At 49.1% G+C, this 16,926-nt stretch overlaps 2 protein-coding genes across 2 annotated transcripts in view; one reads left to right on the top strand and one right to left on the bottom strand.

Moving 5' to 3' along the window:
* The window catches only part of LOC134509456 (uncharacterized), a 7,549-nt gene extending 703 nt beyond the window's left edge, over positions 1–6,846 (top strand). Inside the window, exons 2-5 of the mRNA XM_063321995.1 lie at positions 4,987–5,331; positions 5,621–5,923; positions 6,516–6,617; positions 6,818–6,846. Coding sequence (XP_063178065.1) covers positions 4,987–5,331; positions 5,621–5,923; positions 6,516–6,617; positions 6,818–6,846 — 779 coding nt within the window. The remainder of the gene's footprint in view (positions 1–4,986; positions 5,332–5,620; positions 5,924–6,515; positions 6,618–6,817) is intronic.
* A 2,736-nt stretch (positions 6,847–9,582) lies between these two features.
* LOC134509454 (maltase-glucoamylase-like) overlaps positions 9,583–16,926 on the bottom strand; it is a 58,587-nt gene continuing 51,243 nt past the window's right edge. The window contains exons 43-47 of the mRNA XM_063321993.1: positions 15,714–15,838; positions 15,128–15,216; positions 12,746–12,795; positions 12,224–12,394; positions 9,583–9,715 (exon numbers count right to left, since the gene is read on the bottom strand). Of these exons, the coding sequence (XP_063178063.1) occupies positions 9,653–9,715; positions 12,224–12,394; positions 12,746–12,795; positions 15,128–15,216; positions 15,714–15,838 (498 nt within the window). The 3' untranslated portion in view covers positions 9,583–9,652. The remainder of the gene's footprint in view (positions 9,716–12,223; positions 12,395–12,745; positions 12,796–15,127; positions 15,217–15,713; positions 15,839–16,926) is intronic.

Raw genomic sequence — 16,926 nt, 5'->3', positions numbered from 1 at the left:
GGAAATATTTCGTCACTGAGAGGTCGCAAGCCTTCAAAAAAACAAACAAAAACAAAAAAAACACCCAAAAAACACAACCCCCCCCCCCAAATTCACGCCGGGATGACGGCAAAGGGGAAGAAAAGTGGATGGTCAACGGGGGGGGGGGGGGGGTCAACGAAGGGCGTGGTCAATGAAGGGGGTGGTCAATGGAGGGGTGGTCAACGAAGGGCGTGGTCATCGAAGGGCGTGGTCAACGGAGGGGGGGTCAATGAAGGGGGTGGTCAACAAAGGGGGTGGTCAATGAAGGGGTGGTCAATGAAGGGCGTGGTCAAGGAAGGGAGTGGTCAAGGAAGGGTGTGGTCAACGAAGGGGGTGGTCAATGGGGGGGTGGTCAACAAAGGGGATGGTCAATGAAGGGCGTGGTCAACGAAGGGTGTGGTCAAGGAAGGGGGTGGTCAATGAAGGGGGGGTCAACGAAGGGGTTGGTCAAGGAAGGGCGTGGTCAACGAAGGGCGTGGTCAACGAAGGGGGTGGTCAACGGGGGGCGTGGTCAATGAAGGGCGTGGTCAACCGAGGGGGTGGTCAACGGAGGGGGTGGTCAACCAAGGGGATGGTCAACGAAGGGCGTGGTCAATGAAGGGCGTGGTCAATGGAGGGGGGGTCAAGGAAGGACGTGGTCAACAAAGGGGGGTGGTCAACAGGGGGGTGGTCAATGAAGGGCGTGGTCAACGGAGGGGGGTCAATGAAGGGGGTGGTCAAAGAAGGGCGTGGTCAATGGAGGGGGTGGTCAATGAAGGGGTGGTCAACGAAGGGTGTGGTCAACGAAGGGGGTGGTCAACGGGGGGTGGTCAATGAAGGGCGTGGTCAATGGAGGGGGTGGTCAATGGAGGGCGTGGTCAATGGAGGGCGTGGTCAATGAAAGGGGTGGTCAATGGAGGGGGTGGTCAACGAAGGGTGTGGTCAACGAAGGGGATGGTCAATGGGGGGGGTTGGTCGCCATCTTTCCCTGGGCCCCCCCGGGGCGGGGCAGGGCGGGGCAGGGCGGGGGGGGGGGGTGGGGGGGGGGTGGGGGGGAGGGGGGCGGCGGCGTTAAAGTGAGGCCTTTTTTCTCCTTTTCTCGGGGGTGGGTTTTTGCAGCCTCCGCCCTCCTGTGGCCCCCGCTGCCCCCCCCCGGCCGCTCTCCTCCCCGCTCCTGCCCTCGGCCGCCTCCTCCCAGGGTAAGCGCCCGCGGTTTGGCCCCCGGCGGGGGGGGGGGGTGGGGGGGCGAGGGGGGGTGGTGGCGGCGGGGGGCGGTTGGTTGGTTGGTTGGTTGGAGGCGATGGGCCGAAAGGTCCCGTCCGAGCGAGACGAGTCGAGGCAAAGTTCCCTCCGGCCGAAGGGATTCCGTGGGCCGAAAGGGCCCTTCCGAGGGAGACGATTCCGTGACCTGAAGGGTTCCCTCCAACCGAGACGGTTCGACGGTCCCAAAAGTCCCTTCCGAGGGAGACGATTCGATGATCCAAAAGGTTCCCTCCAACCAAAACGATCCAACGATCCAAAAGGTTCCTTCCAACCGAGATGATTCGATGATCCAAAAGGTCCCTTCCAACCAAAACGATTCCATGGTCCGAAATGTCCCTTCCAACCGCGATGATTCGATGATCCAAAAGGTTCCCTCCAACCAAAACGATTCCATGGCCTGAAAGGTCCCCTCCAACTGAGATGATTCGATGATCCAAAAGGTTCCTTCCAACCGAGATGACTTGATGGGATGAAAGGGCCCTTCCCAATGAGACGATTCGATGACCTAAAAGGTTCCCTCCAACCAAAACGATGCAATGATCCAAAAGGTCCCTCCAACCAAAACGATTCCATCGTCCGAAATGTCCCTTCCAACCGAGACGATTCGATGATCCAAAAGGTCCCTTCCAACTGAGATGACTCGATGGGATGAAAGGTCCCTCCAACCAAGACGATTCGATGGTCTGAAAGGGCCCTTCCAAATGAGATGATTCGATGATCTAAAAGGTTCCTTCCAACCGAGACGACTCGATGATCCAAAAGGTCCCTTCCAACCAAAACAATTCCATGGTCCGAAATGTCCCTTCCAACCGAGACGATTCGATGATCCAAAAGGTTCCTTCCAACCGAGACGACTCGATGGTCTGAAAGGTTCCCTCCAACCAAAACAATTCGATGATCCAAAAGGTCCCTTCCAACCGAGATGATTCGATGGTCCGAAAGGTCCCTTCCAAGGGAGAAAATTTGATCATCTGAAAGGTCCCTCCAAGCGAGACGATTCCATGCTCCGAAAGGGCCCTTCCAAATGAGACGATTCGATGACCTAAAAGGTTCCCTCCAACCAAAATGATTCAATGATCCAAAAGGTTCCCTCCAAGCGAGACGATCCTACGATCTGAAAGGTCCCTTCCAAATGAGACGATTCGATGATCCAAAAGGTTCCCCCCAAGCGAGACGATCCTACGATCTGAAAGGGCCCTTCCAAGCGAGACGATTCCATCATCTAGAAGGTTCCCTCCCAACCGAAACCATTGGATGGTCTGAAAGGGCCCTTCCAAGCCAGAAAATCTGCTCATCTGAAAGGTCCCTCCCAAGGGAGACGATTCCATGATCTAAAAGGTTCCCTCCAACCAAAACGATGCGATGATCCAAAACGTCCCTTCCAACCGAGATGATTCGATGATCCAAAAGGTTCCTTCCAACCGAGATGATTTGGTGGGATGAAAGGGCCCTTCCAAGGGAGACCATTTTCTGATCTAAAAAGTCCCTTCCAAATGGAACGATTCGATGATCTAAAAGGTTCCCTCCAACCAAGACGATTCAACGATCCAAAAGGTCCCTCCAACCGAGACGATTCCATGGTCCGAAATGTCCCTTCCAAAAGAGACGATTCGATGATCTAAAAAGTCCCTTCCAACCAAGACGATTCAATGATCCAAAAGGTTCCTTCCAACCGAGATGATTCGATGGTCCGAAAGGTCCCTTCCAAGGGAGAAAATTTGATCATCTGAAAGGTCCCTCCGAGCGAGACGATTCCATGCTCTGAAAGGGCCCTTCCAAATGAGATGATTCGATGGTCTAAAAGGTTCCCTCCAACCAAGACGATTCGATGGTCTGAAAGGTCCCTTCCAAAAGAGACGATTCGATGATCTAAAAAGTCCCTTCCAACCAAGACGATTCAATGATCCAAAAGGTTCCTTCCAACCGAGATGATTCGATGGTCCGAAAGGTCCCTTCCAAGGGAGAAAATTTGATCATCTGAAAGGTCCCTCCGAGCGAGACGATTCCATGCTCTGAAAGGGCCCTTCCAAATGAGACGATTCGATGGTCTAAAAGGTTCCCTCCAACCAAGACGATTCGATGGTCTGAAAGGTCCCTTCCAAAAGAGACGATTCGATGATCTAAAAAGTCCCTTCCAACCAAGACGATTCGATGATCCAAAAGGTTCCTTCCAACCGAGATGATTCGATGGTCCGAAAAGTCCCTTCCAAGGGAGAAAATTTGACCATCTGAAAGGTCCCTCCAACCGAGATGATTCGATGGTCCGAAAGGGCCCTTCCAAGGGAGAAAATTTGATCATCTGAAAGGTCCCTCCGAGCGAGACGATTCCATGCTCTGAAAGGGCCCTTCCAAATGAGACGATTCGATGACCTAAAAGGTTCCCTCCAACCAAAATGATTCAATGATCCAAAAGGTTCCCTCCAAGCGAGACGATTTGATGATCTGAAAGGTCCCTTCCAAATGAGACGATTCGATGATCCAAAAGGTCCCCCCCAAGCGAGACGATCCTGTGATCTGAAAGGGCCCTTCCAAGCGAGACGATTCCATCATCTAGAAGGTTCCCTCCCAACCGAAACCATTGGATGGTCTGAAAGGGCCCTTCCAAGCCAGAAAATCTGCTCATCTGAAAGGTCCCTCCCAAGGGAGACGATTCCATGATCTAAAAGGTTCCCTCCAACCAAAACGATGCGATGATCCAAAACGTCCCTTCCAACCGAGATGATTCGATGATCCAAAAGGTTCCTTCCAACCGAGATGATTTGGTGGGATGAAAGGGCCCTTCCAAGGGAGACCATTTTCTGATGTAAAAAGTCCCTTCCAAATGGAACGATTCGATGATCTAAAAGGTTCCCTCCAACCAAAACGATTCAACGATCCAAAAGGTCCCTCCAACCGAGACGATTCCATGGTCCGAAATGTCCCTTCCAAAAGAGACAATTCGATGATCTGAAAAGTCCCTTCCAAGGGAGACGATTCGATGATCCAAAAGGTCCCTTCCAACCGAGATGATTCGATGGTCCGAAAGGTCCCTTCCAAGGGAGAAAATTTGATCATCTGAAAGGTCCCTCCGAGCGAGACGATTCCATGCTCTGAAAGGGCCCTTCCAAATGAGATGATTCGATGATCCAAAAGGTTCCTTCCAACCGAGATGATTCGGTGGGATGAAAGGGCCCTTCCAAGGGAGACCATTTTCTGATCTAAAAAGTCCCTCCCAAATGAAACGATTCGATGATCTAAAAGGTTCCCTCCAACCAAGACGATTCGATGGTCCGAAAGGTCCCTTCCGAGAGAGAAAATTTGACCATCTGAAAGGTCCCTCCAAGCGAGACGATTCCATGCTCTGAAAGGGCCCTTCCAAATGAGACGATTCGATGATCTAAAAAGTCCCTTCCAAGGGAGACGATTCGATGATCCAAAAGATTCCTTCCAACCGAGACGACTCGATGGTCCGAAAGGTCCCTTCCAAGGGAGAAAATTTGACCATCTGAAAGGTCCTTCCAACCGAGACGACTCGGTGATCCAAAACGTCCCTTCCAACCGAGACGACTCGATGGTCCCAAACGTCCCTTCCGACCGAGACTTCCCGCCCTTCCCGGGCCGGCTTTGACCCGTGGCCGCCGTGTCCTCCGGCCGCCGAAGGACGAGAGGCGGGCGAGCGGCCTCTTGGCGGGAAGGGCGGGGGGGAAAAGCCATTTTCGCCGTTTTCTTTTCGCCTCTCGGCAGGTTCCCGCCCGCCCCCCGAACCTTTTCCTTTCCCTCTTCCTCCCCCGGAGCCTCTGCCCACCCCCACGCTCTCCCCGGACGCCGGCTACGACTTGTATTACGAAGGCGAACGCGTCACCGTCGTCTGCTCGGCTCCCACCGCCAGGAACATCGCCGGCTTCCGCCTCTTCAACCAAACCGGGCAACAGATCGACCTGCGAAGGCCTTTCCGCCTCCCCGTCGCCCGCTTCCACCTGGCGGCCACCAAAACCTCCGCCGGGGCTTACACCTGCCTCTATTTCGTGGAGGAATCCGGGCGTGAAATTCCTTCCGACCGGAGCCTTCCTTTCACCGTGAAGGTCCGGGGTAGGTTGGGCGTCGTGTTTCCGGCTTGGGCACCCTCGGCCCGGCCGCCGCGCGCTTCCCCTCCGGAGAACCGTCTTCTCCGACGGCCCTCCCGGAACGCGGCGGCGGGCGGAGACGTGGAGACGCTCCGGCTTTTCCCCACGGAGAAAAAAAAAATCCCCACGGATTCTCCCGTGGATTTGGGTTTTGGTTGGGGTTCGGTCTTTTTTTTTACTATTATTATTATTATTATTTTCTTTTTTTTTTTCTTTTTTTTTTTTTTCTTTTTTTCTTTTTTCATTTTTTCCAGCTGCTCCCGCGGCCCCAACGTTATCCCTGATTCCTCAGGAGCCGCTTTACAGATACGGGAACGACGTCCAACTGCTCTGCTCCATCCCCTCCTCTCCCGCCTACGTCAAAGAAATCCAATACTACGCGGATTTCGGATTTGCCGTCTCCATCCCGGTGCTGCCGAACGTCCGGAATTCCACCTACCACCTCCGGCTGACGGCAGAGACGCCATCCGGGTCCTACAGTTGCGCTTATTTCGTCGTACGGTCCAACCGTCCCGTCCGCTCCCGACGGAGCCCCTGGATCGACGTCACGGTGAAAGGTGAGTGCGCCGACCCCCTCCCTCGCTCGTTAACGTTTCGGAGCGGCCTCGTACGTCGTTAATGAGTTAATCTCTTGCCTTGGGGATTCTCTCCCACCGCCATCCGTCCAAACGAGCTCGTTAGCGTTCCCCGCCCCCCCCCGGCCCGTTACGCGGTGGAAAACAAGGGAGGAAAAACCCAAAAAACGCCTTGAGACGGCGCCGAGGGTCGTTTCCTCCACGTCCATTTCTAACGAGGGCGCGAGGTTCTCGCACCGATCCACCGCCCTCGGGGCCGGGGAGGGGAAAACGCACCGAAACAACCCTCTAACCCTCTCCCCGGCGGCCGCCGCGGCTCATTCGGCGCCGCCGGGGCTGGGGGGTGGGTGGGTTGTCCCCGACCGTCCCGTTCGTCGGCCCGGCCGCCGTTTCGGCCGCCGTCTGGAGGCCCGTTGGCCAAGATGGCCGCGGAAGGGACGCCGGGAGCCGGAGGGAAGGTCAACCCCTTCCCTCCGAGGTGGGTTTTAGGTCTGGGCGGGGGGGTGGGGGGTCGCGGTAGGAGTCGCCGTCGCCATGAAGCCGCCGCCGCCGCTTCCCCCCCCCCCCGCCGTAGGCCGCCAGATCAGCTCGATGCGGCAGCTCCTGCTCGGCGGGTCCTTCTTCGCCCTCAACGGCCTCGTCTTCTGCTTCTCCCGCCTCCTGGCCAAGAGACGAGGTAAATATTCCGCCTTCGTCCATTCTCGGACTTCCCCGTCTTGGCCCGGAAAAAACCCCCCGGTTCGACTTTTTTTTTTTTTTTTTTCCCCTCCCCCGCCTCCCTCGCTCCTTTTCCTCCCGGAATTCCCCCAATCGATGGCCCTTCCCAGGGCACCGGCTTGACGCGACGCCCGTTTCTGCCGCTTCCTTCGCCCGCAGGTCTGGAAGAGGGACGCCGGGGGCCATGAGAAGAGAAGAAGGAGAATCCCCACCCCCCACCCCCCGCCCCCCGAGGCTTTTCCCGGAGGCAACGCCTTTCCCCCGCCCCATTCCTCGGACGCCTCCGAGCCCCCACCAGCCGACGCTCCTCGACCGACTTCGGCTTCCCCCTTTCCTCCCCGCGGATCCCTTCCCCCCTTCCGAGCCGTCTCGCATCCCTCGGGACAAAGCCCTCCCCGCCCCCCACCGTCACCCCACCGCCTTCCCGTTACGCTCGTGCCGAAAAATTCCGCCTCCTCCGGGGGGTTTTGTGCCCTCCAACGGAGGGAGAAGGTTCCATCTTGTCTCGGGGAAGAGCGCCCCGTCCCTGGAGGGGGTTCAAGGCCAGGTTGGACGGGGATTGGAGCAACCCGGGCCCGGGGGGAGGTGTCCCTGCCCAGGGCGGGGGGGGGTTGGCACCGGATGGTCTTGGAGGTCCCTTCGCGCCCAAACCATTCCGTGATTCGATGACGATGACGATGACGATGATGATGATGATGATGAAACTCTCCGGGGTCTAGGAGGGTTTTCCTTTCTCCTCTCCTCCGGCGCGTCCCGCCCGGGGATTCCCGGTCCCCCCAGGAGACAAAGGGGAACGAAGACATTCTTTGGAGCGTTTCATCAGGGTTTGAAGCGGAAGAGGGGGCCGGATCCGGAGTCACGAGGGCTGCGGGTTTTGCTCCATCAGCCCAACCTTCCAAGTCATCGGTCCATCCAGCCACCCACCCATTGACCCCTCCCTCCATCCATCCATCCCTTTATCCCTGGTGGGCCTCCATCCATCCCTCCCTCCATCCCTCCATCCATCCCTCCATCCATCCCTCTCTCCCTCCCTCTCTCCCTCCCTCCCTCCATCCCTCCCTCCATCCCTCCCTCCATCCCTCCATCCATCCCTCCCTCCATCCCTCCCTCCATCCCTCCGTCCCTCCCTCCATCCCTCCATCCCTCCCTCCCTCCATCCATCGCTCCCTCCCTCCATCCCTCCCTCCCTCCCTCCCTCCATCCCTCCCTCCCTCCATCCCTCCATCCCTCCCTCCATCCCTCCCTCCATCCCTCCCTCCCTCCATCCCTCCATCCCTCCCTCCGTCCCTCCCTCCATCCCTCCATCCCTCCATCCATCCCTCTCTCCCTCCCTCTCTCCCTCCCTCCCTCCATCCCTCCCTCCATCCCTCCCTCCCTCCATCCCTCCATCCCTCCCTCCCTCCCTCCCTCCATCCATCGCTCCCTCCCTCCCTCCATCCCTCCCTCCGTCCCTCCCTCCCTCCATCCCTCCATCCCTCCATCCCTCCCTCCATCCCTCCCTCCCTCCATCCCTCCCTCCATCCCTCCATCCCTCCATCCCTCCATCCATCCCTCCATCCCTCCCTCCATCCCTCCATCCCTCCCTCCCTCCCTCCCTCCCTCCATCCATCTCATCCCAAACCACGTTCTTCCCTTCGCCTTTCCCTGGTGGCCGGGAGGGATTTTGGGTAGATCTCGCCTGACGTGGCCACGTGACCAAGCTCCCGACCGACCCATTGGCCGTCGCTCCCACCCCCGACAGCTGCAGCGATGCCAAAAAAAGAAATTCTTTTTTTTTTTTTTTCCCTCTTTAAAAATTGCAATTCCGGCTGGTCGCCTTCTCCATCCAGCCCCACCTCCAGCTGCGTCCCGGCTTTTCCGCGCTCAAAAAAAACTCCGGAAAACTTGGGCCGAGACGTCGAGCGAAAGAAATTTTAGGACGGCGAGACCCCCGGCGGCGCCCAAAAAGCTTCTTTTGGCCCCGAATATTTTTTTCAAGGGGGCGAGTTTTATCCGAAACGATCCTTTTTTTTTTTTTTTCCTTCCCGATCCCCGGGTTTCCCATTTCCTCGAGTCTTGTAATTATCGCGATTTTGGTGCTTTTGCGGCTTAATTATTTAACGGGGAAGACGCGGCGTTGCAGGGGGCGTTCAGGGCCCTCCCGAATCGCCGAATCCCGCGGAATTCCGTGGGAAATGCTCTTCGTCCGCCCATTCGTGTCGTCTTTCCTCACCTTTCTTCTCCCGGTGAACGTACAACAATTCCCGCGGGGAAAGCTCAAAAAAAAAAAAAATCCCTTCCAAACCTCAAGGAAAAGTCAAGACCGGCGTTTTTTTGTCCGTTTGTTGGGGTTTTTTTTAATATTTAGCATCGAAACGTCGCGTTTAATTCCGCGAAGCCTCAGGCTCGGAACGGCGAGGGCCCGGTCGAGGCCGTCGCGAAACAGAACGGAAAAAAAAACCAAAAAAAACCCCAAAAAAAACGAAACAAAACCCCACGAATTCGGCCGAACGCTCCCCGAAGCGTCTTCTCCTTGGACGGAAATCCAGGTTTTCGCCCTCAAATCCGGAAAGGCGAGGGAAAAGGCGAGGGGGAGGCCGAATTTGGGCGAAGGGCCGGCGTTCGGGAGGGCGGCGCCTTGGGGGAACCGTCGCCCCCTTCCCCTCCCCCGTTTCCGTTTTCGTTCCGCGAGGCCGAAAAAAGGTTGGAAAAACAAAACAAAAAAACCTAAAAAACCCGATTAAAAGCGGGGAAAAAAAGGTTTCGAACCCCAACAAAACCTCAACGACCGGAGGAGGAGGAGGAGGAGGAGGAGGAGGAGGAGGAGGAGGAGGAGGAGGGGCGGGCAAAGCGACGCCATTTCTTTTATTATTTCTTTTTAAATTTTTTAAAATTTATTTATTTTTTTTCCCCCCCCCCCAGTGTGTTTTCAATATTTGAAGCGGCCGAAAAACGCGATTTGTGAAGCCGGGAAGGTTCAAAGCTCGATTTCGGGGCGATTTTTTCCGGGTATTTTTAGCTCCATTGGACGCGGTAGTCGCTGCCCAATTCCAGTTCCAGGCGGGTGATTTCCAGCACCTTGAGGGGGAAAAAAAATAATTAGATTAAAAAAAAAAAACCCCCAGCGTTAATTAACTCGGCCGCAGCGGGTTCTTACCCCTCACCCCTTCTCTTCGCTCGTTTTGCCGCGTATTTACATGATTTATTTTATATTTTCATCTACTACGGCGCGTCCCGTCACATCGCCTATGATTTTCTCGTCGGCTTTTCCCCCTTTTTCCCCCTTTTTTCCCCTTTTCCCCCTTTTTTCCCCCTTTTCCCCCCTTTTTCCCCCTTTTTTCCCCTTTTCCCCCCTTTTTTTCCCCTTTTCCCCCCTCGTTTTTCCCCTTTTCTCCCTTCTTTTTCCCTTTTTGTCCCTTTTTCCCCATTTTTCCCCTTCTTTTTTCTCTCCTTTTTCCCCCTTTTCCCCATTCTTTTTTCCGTTCTTTTTTCCCCGTTCTTTTTCCCCTTTTTTCCCATTCTTTTTTCCCCTTTTTTCCCGTTCTTTTTTCCCCACTTTTTCCCATTCTTTTTTCCCAGCTTCCCCCCCTTTTTCCCCTTTTTTCCTATTCTTTTTCCCCCTTTTTTCCCTTTTTCCCCTTTTTTCCCGTTCTTTTTTCAACTTTTTCCCCTTTTCCCTGTTCTTTTTCCCCATTTTTTTACCTTTTCCCCATTCTTTTCCCCCTTTTTTCCCCCATTCTTTTCCCCCCCCTTTTCCCTTTTCCCCCCCTTTTTCCCGTTTGCCCCCTTTTTTCCCCACTCTTTTTTCCCATTCTTTTTTCCCAACCTCCCCCGCCTTTTCCCCTTTTTCCCCTTTTCCCCCCCTCCTTTTTCCCCTTTTTTCCCCATTTTGTCCCTTTTTCCCCATTTTTCCCCATTTTTCCCCTTCTTTTTTTGCCTTTTTCCCCCTTTTCCCCATTCTTTTTTTCTGTTCTTTTTTCTCCATTCTTTTTCCCCTTCCCCCCCATTTTGTCCCATTCTTTTTTCCCACTCTTTTTCCCATTCTTTTTTCCCATCTTCCCCCCCTTTTTACCCTTTTTTCCTATTCTTTTTCCCCCCTTTCCCATTATTTTCCCCCTTTTTTCCCTTTTCCCCCTTTTTTCCTGTTCTTTTTTCAACTTTTTCCCGTTTTCCCTGTTCTTTTTCCCCATTTTTTTCGCTTTTTCCCCATTCTTTCCCCCCTTTTTTCCCCTTTCTTTTTCCCCCCTTTTTCCCATTTCCCCCCTTTTTTCCCCACTCTTTTTTCCCCTTTTTTCCCAACTTCCCCCGACTTTTCCCCTTTTTCCCCTTTTTCCCCCTTTTTCCCATTCTTTTTCCCCTTTTTTCCTATTTCCCCCCTTTTCCCCCATTCTTTTTCCCCGTTCCTTTTCCCCCTTTTTTCCCCACTCTTTTTTCCCCATTCTTTTTCCCCCCTTTTCCCGTTCTTTTCCCCCTTTATTCCCGTTCTTTTTCCTGTTCTTTTTTCCCGTTCTTTTCCCCCTTTTTTCCCATTCTTTTTTTCCCTTCCCCCCCTTTTTTCCCATTTTCCCATTCTTTTTCCCCTTCCCCCCTTTTCCCTTTCTTTTATCCCCTTTTCCCCCCTTTTTCCCCCCTTTTTTCCCCCTTTTTTCCCCCTTTTTCCCCCCTTTTCCCCCCTTTTTTCCCCCTTTTTTCCCCCTTTTCCCCATTCTTTTCCCCCATTCTTCCCCCCTCCTTTTCCCTCCTCTTCCCCCTTTTCCCCCCTTTTTTTCCGCCTTTTCCCCCTTCTTTGTTTTTCCATTCTTTTATCCTCTTTATTGCATCGCCCGTCGTTGCCTTACGCTACGGTAGGTTTTACGCGGTACATTTCTATTACATATTCCTTTAAAATACAAATAAATGCGCATAAATATACACAGAAATACGTATTTACGTAGAATAGATATTTTCGATATATATTTATGCATGCCTTTCTGCTCCATATTCCTTTAAAATACAAATAAATAAAGACATAAATATATTTATCCGTGACGTACACGTTATATATGACGCAGTATCTTTTCATACGATATAAAAATGATCTTTCTATATAAAATATATATTCTACAACCTCTACGTGTATCGAATACGTCTTTAAATTCATTAAGGCGTCGCCTTTGGGCTTTCCGCTGGGGGGCGGAAGGACTCGAGACTCAACGGGCTCCGGAGAAAAGGCGGTAAATTAAGTTAATGACGTTCGATCAGGTCGAGCTTAATTAAACGTCGCCGGACGTTCGGCTCGTCAAAAAGGGCGGCTTTCGCCTTCCGCCAAAACCCCGTGAATTCCATCCGGGAAGAAAAAAAAAAAAAGGACAAAAAAAAAAAAAAAACCCCGGAAAAATTCGTATTTGTTGCCAAAATACCCCCCCCGGTTCCGCCTTTTTTTTTTTTTTCTTTTTGTTGGGTTTTTTTGGGGGGGTCGTTTCACAGAAATTAAGAAAAAAAAACCAAAATGGATTGTAGAAATTTTATCCCGGCCCAGAGGAAGGGCGGATCCGTCACCGAGCGGGAGGATTTTTTTTTTTTTTGTTTTTGGGGGGCGGATTTTACCTGTTTTTGGCTGTCGTAGGCCACCGAGTGGGGGGAGGGCAGCGCTTCTCCCCCCCGCCACACCGTCACCTCCCCCGCCGCCCGCGGCACCCCCAAAATCTTGATTTGTGTGAATTTCAGGTTGTTGGGGTCGGCGTAACCCCGGTGCAAAACCTTGATCTCCAAGACGTTCTGAAGGAAGAAGAAAACGAGAGATTCGCCTCAAAAGACGCCTTTTTTTGGGGGGGTTGGTTTTTGGTTTGTTTGGGGTGGGTTGTTTTTTTTTAAATTTTCGTAGCCCGCCCCGGTTTTTTTCGGTTGTTTTTCTATTTTCTTAGCCCACCCCGGGCCCGCCGTTATTCCCGCTTCTTCCATTTCCAGCAGAAAAAAAAATAAATAAAAATATGAATTTACCTTTACGAATCGCCATTTAGAGGGGGGAAGGTCGGTTAAAAACCGCCCGATTCGACTATTTTAGTTAAACCTACGGCAAAAATCGCCCCCACCCGCCCCCCCCAAAATGGGCGCGTTGGCGGGACGTACCTGACGGGCGGTGAAGGCCGTCAGCAGATACGCCCCCTCTTCGTACGCGTCTGCTCGGAAAAAGAAGGAAAAAATAAAGGGAAAAAAAAAAAAAAAAGGGAAATAAGGGGCTCTTTTTTTGGGGCGGGTTGGTTGGGGTTTTGGTTTCTCTCAATGCGGTAAAATCAGAAACGAAACGGAAACCGACGGAGTCCGACGGGACCGAGCGGAATTCGGCAGATGCTGCAAACGGGTCGGAAACGGTCGGTTTCCGCGGCGGGAATTTAAACGTGTCGCATCGACATCCTTTAATTTTCATTTTAGGAATTTGAACGAAGAATTAAGAATTAACGTTCTTTAATTTTCATTTTACGAATTTGAACGAAGAATTAAGAATTAACATTCTTTAATTTTCATTTTACGAATTTGAACGAAGAATTAAGAATTAACATTCTTTAATTTTCATTTTAGGAATTTGAACAAAGAATTAAGAATTAACGTTCTTTAATTTTCATTTTAGGAATTTGAACAAAGAATTAAGAATTAACATTCTTTAATTTTCATTTTAGGAATTTGAACGAAGAATTAAGAATTAACGTTCTTTAATTTTCATTTTAGGAATTTGAAGGAAGAATTAAGAATTAACATTCTTAATTTTCATTTTAGGAATTTGGACGAAGAATTAAGAATTAACGTTCTTTAATTTTCATTTTAGGAATTTGAAGGAAGAATTAAGAATGAACAGCCTTTCATTTTCGTTTTAGGAATCCGAACGTATCGCATTAATATTATTCATTTTAATTTGACGAATCTGAACGTCTCAGGTTAATATTCTGAATTTTCACTTTAGGAATTTAAAGGTATCAAATTACTGATATTCATTTTTGTGCTATTAATTTAAACGCATCAGATTAATATTCTCGATTTTCATTTTAGGAATTTGAACGTATCGAATTAATACTCTTAATTTTCATGTTACAAATTTGAACGTATATCGGATTAGTATTTTCAATTTTCATTTTAGGAATTTAAACATATCAAATTAATATTATTAATTTTCATTTTACAAATTTAAACGTATCGAATTAATATTCTTGATTTTCATTTTACGAATTTAAACAAAGAATTAAGAATTATTATTCTTAATTTCCATGTTATTAGTTTAAACGTACCAAATTAACAGCGCTGATTTTCATTTTAGGAATTCGAACGAATCAGATCAATATTCTTGACTTTCATTTTAGGAATTCCAACGTATCAGATTAATATTATTAATTTTAATTTTACAAATTTGAACGTACCAGATTAATACTCTGAATTTTCATTTTACGAGTTTAAACGTATCGAATTAATATTGTTCATTTTCATGTTAGGAATTTAAATGTATTGAATTAATATTCTGAATTTTCATGTTAGGAACTTGAACGTATCAAATTAATATTCTCAGTTTTCATTTTAGGAATTTGAACATGTCGAATTAATACTCTTAATTTTTGTTTTAGGAATTTAAACATATCAAAATAATATTATTAATTTTCATGTCACAAATTTGAAAGTATCAAATTAATATTATTAATTTTAAGTTGACGAATTTGAATGTGCCAGATTAACACCCTTAATTTTCACCTTAGGAAGTTAAACGTGTTGAATTAATATTCTGAATTTTCATGGTAGGAATTTAAACAAAGGATTAAGAATCAATATTCTTAGTTTTCTTTTTAGGAGTTTGAACGTATCAAATTAATATTATTAATTTTCTTTTGACGGATTTGAACGTACCAGATTAATACTCCTAATTCTCATTTTACGAATTTAAACGTATCGAATTAATACTCTTGATTTTCACGTTAGGAGTTTAAACGTGTTGAATTAATATTCTGAAATTTTCATGGTAGGAATTTAAACAAAGGATTAAGAATCAATATTCTTAGTTTTCTTTTTAGGAGTTTGAACGTGTCAGATCAAGAGCCTCAATTCTCATTTTGCGAATTGAAGCCCATCGGATTAATATTCTTAATTTTCATTTTAGGACTTCGGACGCGTGAGACGACAAACGTTAATTTTCATGGGCTTAATTTCAAGGTGCCCAATGAACCAGCCTCGATTTTCGTCTCGGGAAGGCGAACGTGTGGGACGACGCAGCGCCCTCAGTTTTCATCGCGCGAGTTTAAACGCGTGGGATTCGCCTTCGCGACGATCGTTGGAGGAACTTGAGCGTCTTAAATTGACGTCGTTAGCGATGTCCGTAATGTGCGGTAACAGCTAGAATTTTCATGGGGTTTTTTTATCGTTTTCCCCCCGGTTCGTCCTCCGAGAACGGCCGCGCTTTACGCCCCCCACCCCCCCGTCGGCCGATTAAACGTTAAATCGACGAATTCACCCGTTTGTGGAGGCGGAACTGACCCATTTTCACCCCGTCGTCCCAGTAGAGCTGCCCCTCGGCCCGCTGGCTGTCGTCCAAGGCCACCGTCAGAGACAGCGGGTTTTTTCGGCTGGGTGGGGGGGAAAAAAAAAACAAAAAACAAAAAAAACACGCAACAATAAAATGCAAAAAACACCAAAAAAACCCACCCCAACCCCCCAGAAAAAAAACCCCACGTGTGTTTTCTCCTCGGCTTCTCACCTTCCACCTTCCGCCAACGCGGCCGTTCGCGTCGTAAAGGCGCCAAACGCAATTTAACGAACACCCCACCCCCCCCCCGTCAGCGATTTATCCCCCCCCGCCCCCCTCCCCCCTCCCCCCTCCCCCCAGCGTCACGTCGAAAGGGGAGGAAAACGCCCCAAAGCGCCCCCCCCAAAAAATAAATAAAAATAATAATAAAAAAAAAGCCGTAAATTTAGCGAAGGGATGGGTTTGGCGCCGTTTTGACGAAGGGCGTTTAGAGTCGCGAGCGTGGCGGCGTGGCTCAAACCCCGCCCCCACCCCCCCCCACCCCCACCCCTCCTCGCAAAAAAAATTTGGGTTTTGGGTTTTTCTTTCTGGTGGTACCTGTAGAACGTGGTGCTGGCGGGGCTTTGCTGCGGGAGGACGTAACCGCCGCGGAGGTGGAGGTTGATGTGGTCCAAAGGCGCCGGGAAATCGCGGAATTGTCCCCGGAAGCCGATATATTCGTCCTGGTCCAAAAAAAAAAACAAACCAAAAAACCCCGATCGAAAAGATCAAAAAAAAAAACCCAAAAAACCCCACAAAAAAACCCCAAACCCGAACCCAATAAAACAAAAAAAACCCAAATCCCAAACCACCAAAAATCGGGGCCTTCGGCCACTTCCCCGATTCAAACTTCCGGAGGGAAATTTATGCGGATAAATACGGGGAAACGCCTCGGCGCAGGTTTTCATTCGATTTCTTCGTCCCGTTCGTTTTCCTGCTTTTCTTTATTCCTTTTCCAGGCCCAAAATAATTCCGCCTCCATCAAAGGGGTTCCACCAATGGTGCGATTTTTTTAATTTTTTTTTTAATAATTTTTTTCATGATTTTTTTTTGTTTTTGGAAAATTGTCAAAAATTCCCTAAAAATCGTCAAAGCCCTTTTTGCCTTCCGCTGAGCCCCGTCCTCAGAAATCATGTGCGGCATCAAAAAATAAAAAGAAATAAAAATTTATTTGGAGAGAAAATAAAAAAAGGGAGAAAATAAAAAAAAAAAGAAAAAAGCAAAAAAGAAAAAAAGCAAAAAGAAAAAAGGAAAAAGAAAAAAGGAAAAAGGAAAAGAAAAAAGGAAAAAGAAAAAAGGAAAAAGAAAAAGGAAAAAGAAAAAAGGAAAAAGGAAAAAGGAAAAAGGAAAACAGAAAACAAAAAAGGAAAAAGGAAAAAGAAAAAAGGAAAATGAAAAAAGGAAAAAGGAAAAAGAAAAAAGGAAAAAGAAAAAAGGAAAAAGGAAAAAGGAAAAAGGAAAACGAAAAAAGGAAAACGAAAAAAGGAAAAAGGAAAAAGGAAAAAGAAAAAAGGAAAAAGAAAAAAGAAAAAAGAAAAAAGGAAAAAGGAAAAAGGAAAAAGAAAAAAGGAAAAAGGAAAAAGGAAAAAGGAAAAAGGAAAAAGGAAAAAGGAAAAAGGAAAAAGAAAAAAGGAAAAAGAAAAAAGGAAAAAGGAAAACGAAAAAAGGAAAACGAAAAAGAAAAAAGAAAACAGAAAAAAGAACACAGAAAAAAGAAAACAAAAAGAGGAAAAAAGGAAAAAAGGAAAAAAGGAGAAAAGAAAAAAAAGGA

Source organism: Chroicocephalus ridibundus, unplaced genomic scaffold, assembly GCF_963924245.1.
Source record: "Chroicocephalus ridibundus unplaced genomic scaffold, bChrRid1.1 SCAFFOLD_372, whole genome shotgun sequence".
Taxonomy (NCBI): Eukaryota; Metazoa; Chordata; class Aves; order Charadriiformes; family Laridae; genus Chroicocephalus; species Chroicocephalus ridibundus.
This window is presented reverse-complemented; position numbering and strand designations above follow the sequence as displayed.